This window comes from Tachysurus vachellii, chromosome 21 (assembly GCF_030014155.1).
Source record: "Tachysurus vachellii isolate PV-2020 chromosome 21, HZAU_Pvac_v1, whole genome shotgun sequence".
Taxonomy (NCBI): domain Eukaryota; kingdom Metazoa; phylum Chordata; class Actinopteri; order Siluriformes; family Bagridae; genus Tachysurus; species Tachysurus vachellii.
The window spans coordinates 774,116-788,436 of NC_083480.1; the positions used below are offsets into that span (position 1 = coordinate 774,116).

General features: G+C 37.7%; 1 protein-coding gene across 1 annotated transcript; it reads right to left on the reverse strand.

Annotated features, from left to right (window-relative positions):
• Nucleotides 1–12,258: 12,258 nt before the first annotated feature.
• On the reverse strand, nucleotides 12,259–13,649 carry hoxa13a (homeobox A13a). Its single transcript, XM_060857386.1, has 2 exons — nucleotides 12,819–13,649; nucleotides 12,259–12,500 (listed from the first exon to the last, which is right to left on the reverse strand). Exons 1-2 carry the CDS (start codon nucleotides 13,489–13,491, stop codon nucleotides 12,259–12,261), a joined length of 915 nt encoding a protein of 304 aa, XP_060713369.1. The 5' UTR covers nucleotides 13,492–13,649.
• Nucleotides 13,650–14,321: the final 672 nt, after the last annotated feature.

Below are 14,321 nucleotides of genomic sequence, written 5' to 3' on the forward strand. Positions count from 1 at the left end.
TAGGCAACATTTTTAGATAGTGACTCATGTTGAAGTGTAAATGTTAAAAAATGAAATAACTACAAATCATAAATGAACTGAAATGTTTCCATTCATACGGTACTTGCCACAACCACTTGGGATGTGCGTCAGGGGGAAACACACCAATGGCAAGGTTGTCAGGTTTACTTTATAATGTTCAATTTTAGAAACAAAGGTTAAGGCTGTGCCTGTTTGGGATAAATTTTTTAAATTTAATCCTTAAAACAGCTTCTGCTGTGAAAATATAGATATCCAGAAGAAAAGTCAGGAGTAAGGCAGTGAGACTGAAACACCTGGTTTTAAGCTATAATCATTTTTTATTGTGGTGTAGGGCCTCATTTTGCACCCAATACAGCATCAATTTATCTTGAGAATGATAGATTCAAGTCCTGCATTGTGGCCAGAGGGATTTTGAGCCATAATTTTTGCAGAACATTTGCCACTGTGTGATGGAAATTCCTGACTCCTTCCTCTGTAGAGTAGCTCAGTAATATACAGACTGTGCAGGCCAGATGTTCAACTTGACTTTCATATTCATCAAAGCTGTTTGTCAGCAGTCTGTTGATGTTTTTGTCAATACCAAAATTAATTTAAACAAATGTTTAATCTATTAGGTTGCATGGCATCCACATGCAGCCTTGTCAACAATACATAATTGTCATACTGTATATTTATAATCACACCCTCCAGTTTCACCCAAATGAGGATGAGTCTGGTTCCTCTCAAGGTTTCTTCCTCTTCCATCTAAGGGAGTTTTTCCTCCCCACAGTCACCTGAGTCACATCAGACTTGCTCATTGGGGATAAATACAAACACATTTAAATATAAGTCTAACATTGATCTCCAACTTTTATATAATAATGAACATTTTGTATTATGTTTCTTATGTTCTGTAAAGCTGCTTTGAGACAACGTCCATTGTTAAAAGCGCTATACAATTAAAATTGAATTGAATCCATGATATAAAATGTCCCTAATGAGCTCCACTATTCATTCCAAAAAGACAATTTCTGTGCTAATACAGCTCTGTTTTATTCTAGGGTTTGCTACGCAGCTGTTGATTGACTGACTAAGAAAAAAAAGATTATGTGAGTCTGATTAACATCTTACTATGTGACAATTATTTTTGTGGGTACCCAATACACATCCCCTGCTCCAGACCAAAGGACTGAAGTTCACCTACTGTGAAAACAAATGCACAATAGAAAATAGGTACGCTCCCTTTGGGAGAGCTGGCACTCTCTTTCCATACAATATCCCAGCAGGCAAACAGCCCAATGTTACAGGTACAGCAAGTTTACAATCCTCCAATCAACAAGGTGTTTCCACCCACAGGCCTGACACTCACTCAATGCTTTTTCTACAATTATTTGAAAACTCTAAAGGCTGTTGTGTGTGAAATTCCCCAGAAATCAGCAGTTTCTGAGAAGCTCAGACCAGTCCATTAGATATCACAGAGCTCACACTACATTCATGCGTCATTCCTAATAAAGTGGACAGTGACTGTATGTTCCATACATGGCAGGCAGTTTGACCCTTTAGGAGCATGACCCTCACCACAAGGGGCAAGATAGCTTAAAACAAGTGTGTATGAAAAAGCACCAATGGGATAACCTACTCCTCTAATACGGCCTTCTAATTTTTGCAGTATTTTGGAGTGAAATTGCAGTACAGCAACAACAGACGACAATAAGAGAAGATTTCTACATTTTAAAAATCACTATCTAAAGTTATCTAACGCACAACTATGTAGGTGATAGCACACCAAATTAACATTAAGAGACTTTCATAAACACCTCTCTACTGATAAATATATGTAAAATATTATGACACTAATCAACGATAGAGATAAAAAACACAAAAGTGTTCTTCTTTGTTAAGGACTGTGTTTTGTACATCATTTCACCTTTGAAGCACGTGGTTTACAGAGCATATCTGTATAGTCAGTGACGGGTGAGTATCTGTGTAAAAACCTTCTCACAATACTCACATCAGTATTACAACTGAAACTCTAATCGATTATATAGATTAAAATGCCTGCTAGGAATCTAAAGTAAGTTAGGTACTAAAGTTTTTTTCAGCAGCTTTACCAGAAGGTCACTGAATGTCACAGCAAAAATTTGTGAAATATATTCAAATAAGAGTTTAGTTGTGTTATAGTCAGTAATAATTGTTATAAATAAGACTAATAAATTATTATTATTATTATTATTATTATTATTATTATTATTATTATTATTACATTATTATTCATTGCGAATGTAATTAAATATTGTCATACTTGTAATGTCATACATGTCATATATATATTGTGTCGGTAGGAAACCTATCTATATACTTATATATATGTAATGAACTTGAAAAACATTCTAGCCTTTACACATTTGCTGAAACGTTATATTCGTCTCAGTATTCTACAGCACATGACCAAAGAAATATATTTGTCTTAACACCCTTTCAAACTAAGCGCGACTGATCCACGTGTTCTTTAACGAATATGTCGTCTTGTTATCTTAATTAATCGCTCTATTCCGAATCCTTAACATAGACCGAGCCTGGCCACAGACATGCATTACTCGGCTTGTGGCTGTTTTTTTACACCAACTTAATTGCTGAGACAGAAATTCCAGAAACCCAAGTGTCGTTTTTACGAGACAGCGATTGGTCTGTGACAGTCACATGACCAGGCCTTGATGTCTGAGACAGTCAACTAACTCAGTGGGACTCCAGTTGTATTACTGTTAAGCTGCAGGCGCAGTCTTACTTAAAGCTGTTCCATTTGAAAACAGTATGAAATGAGTGACCGTTTTCTTTTGGTATTTTTAACAAATGGGAAATAAAAAAAGTAAAATATAGTTATAATGTCAGTGATTATACAGCAAAAATGTATTAAAACCATAGCGACATTTGAGCTACATGTAAACTCATACACTCGTGTGTGTGTGTGTGTGTGTGTGTGTGTGTGTGTGTGTGTGTGTGTGTGTGTGTGTGTGTGTCAAAAATATCTAGACATCCTTTGCTTAAGTGATCTCACATGTTGCAATAACAAATATTATTGAATTAATCATAAAAAGAAAAAACAGAATTCAGATGTTAGACTTAACCGGCTAAAGGTAGGCTGTTGTCTGTGCTATGCTGGCTATCTGTCCTCTTGTTAAAAATGCTGTACATAGTTTTTTTTTCTGACAGCGGTGTTTGTCTAACAATTCAAAAGATATTATCAGAGTAAGTCAAGTTTGCTTGTCTATTGAAGTATTCAGGATATGTTGTTATTTAATGTCTTCATTCCACAAATGTACTGTAACTGGCATTTTAGATGCGAAAACGAGGCTTTCTTTAGTCTGCATGATTGCTGTAATCTATTACATAACTGTGAACACTTTTCCTATTCCGGTCCTATTCCGAAAGCTCCCTCTAGTTATATATCAGTCAACAACGTTTTACACTACGGGGCCAGTTCTAGCCAATAAAACTAAATTATATCCTGCGCTTTTGTGTACGTCGCACAGAAAAAAGAAGGGGGAGATAAGAAAGGAAAGTAGAACTAGCCTAAATGGATACTGAGACACTAAAACGGTTCTAATTGTGTCTCGACCGCCATAAAACAATTAAAAGCGGAATGCAGTCTCCTTCATCAGCTCTTTGAAGTCTGCGTAGATGTGTTCCTTGAGCACCTCATATGCAATCTTTTGTATATATTAAATATTATTTACTCACATTTTAGTTGTATACATATTAGTTAATAATCTAGCTATAAGTATTTAAGGCTCTGGGTTGTTGAACGGAAGATCTGCCAAACTGCCACTGTTGGGCCCTTGAGCCTTTCTGCTCCAGAACTGACCTTGCGCTCTGACCTCAACCTCCGAATCTGCGATATTCAAAGAAAGAATCTCATTGTGCTGTAATTCATGTGGAATAATAACGGTTTAATTTTCTATATAGTACTTAGTAAGACTGTATAGTACTGCATTAGTCAATCCATGTCTATTTTGCATGTCTGCCCAAAACAACATGCGCATGTTTATATAATTATAATTCTATGATATATATAATTATAACGATATATAAACGAAAAATATTTTATGTATGTAGAAAGAAATATTTAATTATTAAATCTATTATGTATAAATAGCATTATAAATAATTAGTAAAAGTATATAAAGCAATAAAGGGATCATGCTGTATTCCTTTTGCTGACTAAAATGGTATTTAATATCTATTTCTTATCCATTGTCTATTAAAAATATTTAATAATTTTAGAATTACTCGGATGTTAGCAGTGATAGTAGTTACATTTAAATAGGTAGTAAAGGCAGTAAACTAAGATACTTATGAACACTACAAACCCAATAGCGCTTATGGCTTTCCACACGACCCTTATAATGTGAACCTTTCTCTTATGTAGCATTACAAAACCATGATCACAAACCACAGGCGTCTAATCGAAAATACAGAAAATATCATCTACAAAGAACAATAAGACAAATGTATTTGCATGTATGATCTTGATGTACATTATTTTGTGAAATAGAACGGAAAACATACATGTATTTAGCTTAACACGGCAAGGCTAAATAGCGCCACGTAATAGAATTATTAATAAACACTCGGTTTAAGATTGAGTTGACAATGTATCTGAACATGTAAATGTGTCTTTCAGGTGGTTTTCCCTCTGTTTTTTCGCCTTCATGCTGCGGTTTTGGAACCAGATCTTAACCTGCCTCACAGTGAGATTCTCAGTTCCCGTGTGAGGTACGTATTAAACAGGAAATCTTTCTTCACTTCGACAAACTCGTGCTCACTGTACCGGCAGCGCTCTTTGCGCGTTGAGCTCGCACGAAGCCAGATGGACACGGGGTTGTCTAAGGAAACGTAGAAGAAGCAAGAATAAGAGAAAAGAGCAGTTCGAAGACTGGCCCCACCCTAACACAAAGCCTAACAACTCTCCAGCTAAACACACGGCATCGGAATCTCAAATGGGCTGAGATGAGATGTAGGATTCAAAATAACTCTGTCAGGCTGTCTAACAAAATAGAACCACGCGCCAGTTTATCACCTCTCATTTAGTAAACGCTTCATCTTACTTGGGTCGATTCCTCTCTTCTCTTCGTCCCTGCGTCATTTATATGTCCGGATGAAAATAGTATATGTATCCGTGCTACATGCTCCAATTCTTGCCCGAATGGATTGTAAAAGCTAGACAAAAAAAACGCAAAAACTTGATTTATCTCCACTTTGCCGGGGGAATTGGTGATGGACCACTGTGCGTATCCTGGGGTTCGGTGTGTACACCGCTGGCCCGCTGCTCCGTGTATCTTCCCCCATTCTGTATCTCCGTACACAGGTTGATCTGAAGGTAATATGCACAGTGGAAGCCCACTGACGGCTGAGAAAGATGATCAGCTCGGTTGCTGAAGAAACCCCGATCCTAAGAAGAAATAGGATTCCTCGCTCTCCGGTGCAGTGAATGAAAAACATCCAGCTAGGGCTCCTGATCTCGACATGGCGGGTGGCCACATTCGCGTTTATATTCACACAAGACACACACAATCATCCTCGCAAAACTAATCAACGGGGAAAAAAAAACATGTTCCCCCTTCGTTGGTTAATACGGAGACATTGCTGCAACTTGATTGGGTTACGTGCGCACGTGATCGTAGGGACCGTAACAAAAATCAATAAATCAGGCGTTCTCGCTATGGAATTCTCTCTCTCTCTCTCTCTCTCTCTCTCTCTCTCTCTCTCTCTCTCTCTCTCTCTCTCTCTCTCTCTCTCTCTCTCTCTCTCTCTCTCTCTCTCTCTCTCTCTCTCTCTCTCTCTCTCATATATATATATATATATGGCATTTAGAGCTTCTATATAGAACTTCTTTCAATCTCTTTAAACAAACGTAAATTCTGTTGTAAATTGTACAGTTTAAGCTTTAAATAGTTTAAGCTTCTTATGCTATTTAGTTAATTCATTTACCGCCGGACATTAAAATAGCCAGTGTCGGTTAAAAGAGAACTACTTACAGCTCCATTGCACCTCCATTGATAATGATTGTTTTCGGGGAAACGTGCGTCCTTCGTTAATTTATACGTAATTCTCAAAGATTGATCGTTATCCATGTACATTAACGGTATCAAGATTTTCAAACTTTAGACCTTATTGAAACATTTATACTTCCATAAACATCTTATAAAAACGCATGCATAATATAACAGTATATATTTCAGTATAAACTTCTGTATATATTCCAGGACAACAACAGCAATATACTATTACAAATAATAATAATAATAATAATAATAATAATAATAATAATAATAATAATAATAACAATAATAATAACAATAATAGTTATTATTATTGTTATTATTATTATCATTATCACATTGAAATAAGAGACACATGGATGGATGAACAAAAAAGACTTAAATAAAGCTTTCTTGAAGGTGAAAAGGAAAAGAACGGAAGCATGGTACTTCGAAGCTGTAAAAGCCGCGGACTGTTTGTTAACACCAATAAAGATTTTTTTTAAACCTCAGTCTCTATTCACGTTCTTCCATGATAGATAATAAGATGGTGCGCGCCTGAATGCTACAATAAAACACCCTAAGCGTTTGTCTCCAGCTTCCTTTCATACCGTAAAATGGTATGGAGCTCCACTTAAAAGTCTGGCTTTAGTGATCGTAACCGAGGCCCTGTTTGCTGATTGTTTCGTCTAGTTTGGGTTCCAAATGCATGAGTAAAATTGGTAAGGCATACAGTACAGATGTTAACAAAGCGATAGTGATTAATAAATGTTTATTTGCCTGTGTTCAGTTAATTCGGACTGTTGAAGAGAAAATTACCAGCGAACTGTAGCAATTACGTTTCTTGTTGCCGAGATAGAAAGGCAAGGCCAACAACATTAAACTAGCTAAACCACTCAACAGTCTAATATCCGAAAACTGCAGTCACTTAGACCCCAAAAGTAGGATTAAATAAGATTTTTTTATTCTTTTTCTCATTATATTATTTTGTATAGTTTCACACAAGCTACCATGTAAAATATCAACTCACCTGTCCATTCTAATATATTTCGATAATATTCAGCCAAATATTGATAGTCTCGGAAGTAGCACTGTTTCACGCAGTAAGGTTAGACTCTCAACAAAGTGACCAGCCTCATAGAACAAAAAAAGTGACCAGCCTCATAGAACAGCAAGCCATAAAATAAGAGGAATAAACTGGCTGCACTGCTCTGTGAAGTCAAGACACAAGGGGCTTCACATCCGCGGGTTTATTCATCTCAGACCAAGAAGCATCTAAAAGTCTTACCGACAGCACTAAAGTGCAGTACTAGAAAAAAGACTAAACTATTTAGTGAACTTTCATTAATACAACGTTAATAGATGAAAAAAAATCCAGCAGTAATAAATAATGATTCATTCAGAATATAAAAATTTACTAACTAAAGAGCAAATGTTAATCTTCTTTATACTGAATTAATAAATGTTCATATGCAGTTAACCATGAGTTTATACATTATTCTTGGATTATTTATTATTGCAAATGAAATTAATTCCAACTTTGAAAAGTAGGTTTTTGTAGTTGTTTATGAAACAATATACTTGTATAAAGCCGTATTGCAGACAATATTAAAAAGGAATGACAAATTATATTTTGCAATTGCGTTTCCTACATGACATCATTCATCATTCAAACGCAACCTGTTTACGTTAACACACAATGTGTGACAAATTTCAAATGGAAAGTCCATGTCTTTCGAGTTACGACCCTACCATGTTTTAGTCTCTATATCAATTCCCCATTTGCTATTTCACTTCCTATTTCACTTCCTATTTCACTTCCTATTGGACTTCCTCTGGCGTCTCGTACGGATCCTAACAAAACTCAAATGTAATCACAAGTCATTTTTTGCATTTGTGTTTCCATCTAAACTAAAACGTCTGCACGTAAATCTGCCAATCATTGTTGGGGGTGGGATTGTATTGTGGGGCGTGTTTGTATCTGGAAGTGACGTCATTCACAGTCAACCGTCGGCACTAACAGAATATGTGCAATGGCGCCGGTTTTTATTTACTCTTTAACACAGTATGTGTTATTAGAGATGTTATATAATGACATCTATAGCTCTAGGTCATGGAACCTGTACAAGATTTTTGTGTAAATGAGGAATTCGTCAATGGTGTATTAACTCACCACTATTATTGTTAAAGGTTGCAGAACTGCTATCCATACTGATCATAAATAATGGTATTGAAGAGCTAAATGTGTTAGATAGACAAATAAAAATAACGCAGTTTTCGGGTGACAACTTTAGATAACAGTTGCCACCTTCAGTGAAATCAGAGGAACAACTGAATGGTTCAGAAGTCATGATACATTTTACAAATGTGTGAGCGCCACCTAAAGTTGAATTGAAATGATTTCTTGGAGTTCATTAGGTTGAGGTCCTTTAATTACGTAGGTGACTTCACCACGACAGTATATATCAATAATACAGAGAAACGGTATTTTCTCTGTTATGTGGAAGTCTAGTAACAATACCTGGACAAAATGTGTAGAAGTTTTTCTAGCCAGGCAAGGTTTGATCTGATCATATGTATTGTTTACTCTGCTGCTCATTTCACAGACGTTCTCACACTCATTTATGCCTTATCTGCAAGACCGAATTTTCATCTCTGTTCAATCCATAGTAGTCCATGTTCATGTAAAGGACACAAAAGAACTCCTGGAAGCAGTATGCTCCATAATGGATGGACCCACAAGTAAAGGTGAATATAAAAACAACATACTGAAAAAATCTACTTTGCCTTTTCACCCAGATTGAACACTGCTAGAACAAAAAGGTATACAGACGAGGGCCAGTTTAATTTAATAATGACCTTAGACTAAACACCCCTTCTTCTCAAGATTCAAAATCACACACTTTCTATAGATTAAAAGTGTAGCACTCAGGCACATGTACAATATCTAGGTTCAAGGGGAACAGTATTATTGACAGACAATTTAGACACAGACCAGGAAATGTGCTAGTGGAAATACATATTAAAATTAGCTTGAAACCTAACACTTTCTTGTGTGTTAACTTGAACTCTTTTACCTATAGGGTTTCACCTCTGTGCTCACGGTTCTGCTCAGTTTGAGACACAAACACTTCAACCTCAAATCTGATTTACTTTAAACAACATTAACACAATCCCAGTTGAATGACATAGTGTTCCCTGTGTCCATCCAAGTCCCACTGCAAACTGCATGATGAGTGTAACTGATAGCCAGCAATGTTTAGTCCTACAAAAATTATAAAAAAAGACAATGTAAGAGTGAGTGTCCAGGTCTTGTTGGAGTAACTGCTGTCATTTTATTTCACAGTTCTTAAAGTTGCCACACCTTAACATTTTGTTAACCTCTTTTCTATTTGATATTATATAGCTGTTGTTGTTTTAAGTTTTATTTTGTTTTTTTGTTGGTTTTTGCACTTGGGTGGAGCTAACATTCACCTGGTTTACTGAAGGTTGTAGGTTCAAACCCCAGGACCACCAAGCTGCCACTGCTCGGCCCTTGAGCAAGGCCCTTAACCCTCACTCACTCAGTTGTATAAAAAATAAAGGTAAAGGTAAGTTGCTCTGGATGAAAACATCTGCCATTAATGTAAATGTGAGTTACTGTGAGTTAGATTGTTTCTCACCTTATTGTGTAGGCTGTAAATTGTCTTGTGTATTTAACCGAGCCGTGTTGCCGTTGGCGGAGCGGAACCCTTGTTCTTGGTCTCGTCTCCTGTCGTGTCGTTTGTTATGTCATTTGTTGTCGTGCTCCAGTTTTGTTTATTTTATTTAATAAACCTGTATATTGTTAATGCTATCCTGCATTTGGGGCTGTTTTTATCCCGTTGACATTCCTGTCTTATCCACAGTTCAATTTTTATTAGTAGAAATTCACATGACTGTATTTTGTACTCATTTAATTTAACTTGTGGGGGGGCACGGTGGCTTAGTGGTTAGCACGTTCGCCTCACACCTCCAGAGTCGGGGTTCGATTCCCGCCTCCACCTTGTGTGTGTGGAGTTTGCATGTTCTCCCCGTGCCTCGGGGGTTTCCTCCGGGTACTCCGGTTTCCTCCCCCAGACCAAAGACATGCATGGTAGGTTGATTGGCATCTCTGGAAAATTGTCCGTAGTGTGTGATTGCGTGAGTGAATGAGAGTGTGTGTGTGCCCTGCGATGGGTTGGCACTCCGTCCAGGGTGTATCCTGCCTTGATGCCCGATGACACCTGAGATAGGCACAGGCTCCCCGTGACCCGAGGTAGTTCGGATAAGCGGTAGAAGATGAATGAATGAATAATTTAACTTGTTACGTCAACATTTCATTCTAAACTACAGTAGATAACATGTCCCTTACACACCCTTTCAGATAGTTCTATTCTGTGGGACTGAGGTTCCAGATAAACTGGTTCAACTTAGTAGCTTTTATTTTCTGCCTACTGGAAGTCAGAAGTCTACTTCCTTTAGTAAGCCCTTGCAGTAGAACTGCTCGATAGCAATTACGTGACTAAATGTGATCTTATATCAGCATCAAACAGGAAGTTTAGTAGTTTTAGTTAGCTTTAATATGGTCATGTTTCATATGTTACACATATTTATAATATTCTAGAATGAGCAGAGGATGTACTTTCTATGCCAATTAAGGAAGTTTGTTCTGCCACAGGAGCTGCTGATGCTGTTCTACACTGCAGTCATTGAATCTGTCCTGTTCGCATACACCCTGGACACAACCTCTTTCAGCTCCTCCCTTCTCTCACGTGCTACAGAATGCTTACTTAAACTGCCAGACACAGGAACAGTTTCGTTCCCCAGACAATCACCCTGATTAACAACTCACCATAATTATATTTATATAATTATACTGCATTATAATACTGCATTCAGGACTGTCAGTCATCTGTATATTGTACAAAAAGCATATTACACAATATTGTTATTTACACGCCCACACTTTATGTACATATCTGTTTTGGGGCTGTGTACAGGGGCACAGGGGAGTGAGGAGAAACTGATGGAAAGATGAATGCAGCATGTTATCAGAAAATACTGGCAGATCATTTTCATTCTACAGCACAAAAGCTGCACATGGGATGATGTCGGATGTTCCAACACGACAGTGATCTAAAGCGCAAGACAAGGCTGACCCTCCAATGGCTACAGCTGAAAAAGTTGAAGGTTCTGGAGGCCATCACAGTCTCCTGACCTCGATATCATTAGCCACTTTGGGGAGATCCCATACACAATTATTACAAAAGACTCATTGATGCTAAAAGGGGGCAAAACACCATATTAAGAACTAAAGTTATGAAAACTCATTTTCTTACATATTAACTTGAGTCCTATAAAAAAATTGTTGTCTTCTCTCTCATGTTTTCTTAAAATAAATGGTACACATCTTGCAAATTCTCCCAACTAATGCAAACTTTTGAGCACATCTGTGATATAATATAATATAATATAATATAATTAATATAATATAATATAATATTATATAATATAATATAATATAATATAATTAATATAATATAATATAATATAATATAATATAATATAATATAATATAATTAATATAATATAATATATAATAACAGCAGTCCGTGTTTATTTTCTTGAAATCACAAGTCAATGAAGTGAATCAACCCAAACTCATCAGCAGATGGCGATGTTACTCTTCTAATAAGCTTGTAGCTCAGCACGTTGTCTTGATTTTGTACATAATGATGTTGTAATAAATGTAAGAATAAATGTGTGAATAAAGTGTTGTTGTTTTTTTGTTTGGGTTTTTTTTTTCGTTTTACGTTGTTTATAATAATTAAAATAAATTACATTGTCTTGTTGAAACTGAATGCGTTGAAGCCTAACACTGAACCAGTCAATAACTGACGAGCCAGAGACATTGTCATTTTCCTACGGGTTTCAAATTCGTGGCATATTGATTAGGAGCAGCATACATATGGGATTTTCACAACATGCAGCGTTAGTGACGTTCTTAGTCCTGAGTTGTTGAGTACATGATCACACACTGCTCACCACAGCTTGGCGGACGGTGGTAAATGTCGCTCTGCGCCATGATTATATTTGTTAGATTCAAAGACATTCCCTGCGAGACGGTAGTCTATGCAATTCTCTCAAACGTCTATACTGACATATATATAGCTCTGTTTGTGCTTCCGTAGAGAATGGTCCTTTCTGTTGTTTTTAAACGTTAGGTATGTAATTTGTTGACCGTTTTCTTCTCTTTTACGCGCCGGTTCTGAAACCAAATGGTCACCTGTCGTTCAGACAGGTTGGTCAGTGCAGATATCCGCCTACGCTTGTCCTTGGTAATGAACTTGTTGGCCGCGTATTCGCGCTCGAGTTCTTTAAGTTGCACCTTCGTGTATGGGACACGTTTTTTTCTGCCGCACCTGAACGAACTTGCGTCTGCTCCCCTGTGAGGAACTGAGTCTGGAAAAAGAATCCAAAAGGCAGTTGTTTAGATTTTGTTATTTTGTTATTTGGTATTTGTTCAGAAGCTCACATTCGATATTATTTCATAAGAATAATATTAATTAAATTACTAATATAAATGAGGAAAGTATAGTTATCAGTAACGGCGGTGGTGACCGTTAGTCATAACTATACTATCCACATAAATATTAGCAGTAACATTCATATCTGCAATTACATGTATTATATTTAATATATACAGTATATAGAATCCAATTTTTGCTAAACAAATTCCTTTAGAATCGGATACATAATGCAGATAAATGGTTCCTGTACCTAGTACAGATGATTTCCACACGTGCCCTGTACGCGGCTGGTCTTTGTCGCAGCAGACTTGTGCGTTCCATCCGTTAGCGCTGATGGCCCAGGGCTGATAACTTTCCACAGGCAATAAAGAAGGCTCGTTCCTGTGCTCCGATGGCCCGTTCACAGCCTGTACTACAGGTACATCCAGGTAGCTGGTAACGGGTTGGTACGGACTCGAACCGTAACTCGGGTAGAATGCGAGCTCTTTGGCTCGAGAAGCAACATAATCTTCGGCCGACGGGGTTGGCATATCCATATATTTATCCCCGTATTGAGAGGCGGCAGAGGCTGGGGAATGAGCGGCCGATTTAACCCCACTGCTAGCCCAGTGGTGGTGAGAGACTTGGCATGAGTAATATCCACCGCTGCCAAAATACCCATAAGGCAGCGACGCGCCGCCAGATCCCTGCGAGGCCGTGCACGGGCTGCATTGTTTTCCAGGCTCGCCAATTCCTGCAATAGTCACTTCGCTTGACGTGTAAGCAGCGCTGGGAACTACAAGATTTCTGCACGAGCTCGTTGCAAAGTTGCCTCCCGCAAAAGCGTCCATGTTCTTGCCCGCGTCGTACAAAGTACTGCTGTTGTCATATAAAAACATGACCGGATCGGTCCAGCGCGGGCGCAGGACCTGTGACGTTGTCATAGCAGTAGGACATCTAAGCGAGGGGTTTCTTCACTTAAAGGTTGACTGAAATGAACAAGAGCAGATAAACGAAATCTGCAGAAGTCAAAAGAATCGGACGCGCCCTAAGCGCCTCCCAAGGTCGTGTTGTCATTGGCTCATATTTTCACGTGATATGTCTAGGAAGACGTTTAATCGTGTACGTTGAAACTTAAGAACATGCCGTGCTATGACGACCATACCCGTCGAAAGAGGTGTTCCAAAAAACAAAGGTAAGTTATGTATAAAAATATAGCCTGTGTAAAGCCCTGCAAAATTGGGCAAATGCCATTTTCCCAGATTTTCTTAAATTGCTCATTTAATATCAAATAGTAATATTTTTATTCGCACTGACATGTCACATTTTGTGAAGATCTATCAACATACAGCACTGATATTTAGCATATAAAATTAATTCAGGTTTATTGGCCGTGTGTTATAGAAATGTGACCGATACACTTTTTCCAAGATGTTTCCAGGACCCTGATGTTCAGTGTATAATGCTGTAAACACTGCTTGCATTCAATATACATATTCGGGAAAACGAAAGTCTTGTCAACAAAGAAAATAAGCACTAAAAAGACATTTTAACCCGGAAAATCTTTGCCTACGTAATAAAAGTCCAGGCGGCTTCCGAAAGGTTTACGAGATGCTGACAGACACAAGTCTGTTTTTGTGTGTGTGTGTGTGTGTGTGTGTGTGTGTGTGTGTGTGTGTGTGTGTGTGTGTGTGTGGGACCTAGCCAAGGTCAAGTTGAATGTCTGGCCTATTGGTCCATGAATGCTTTTTAAGGACCGTCTCAATGTTCACAA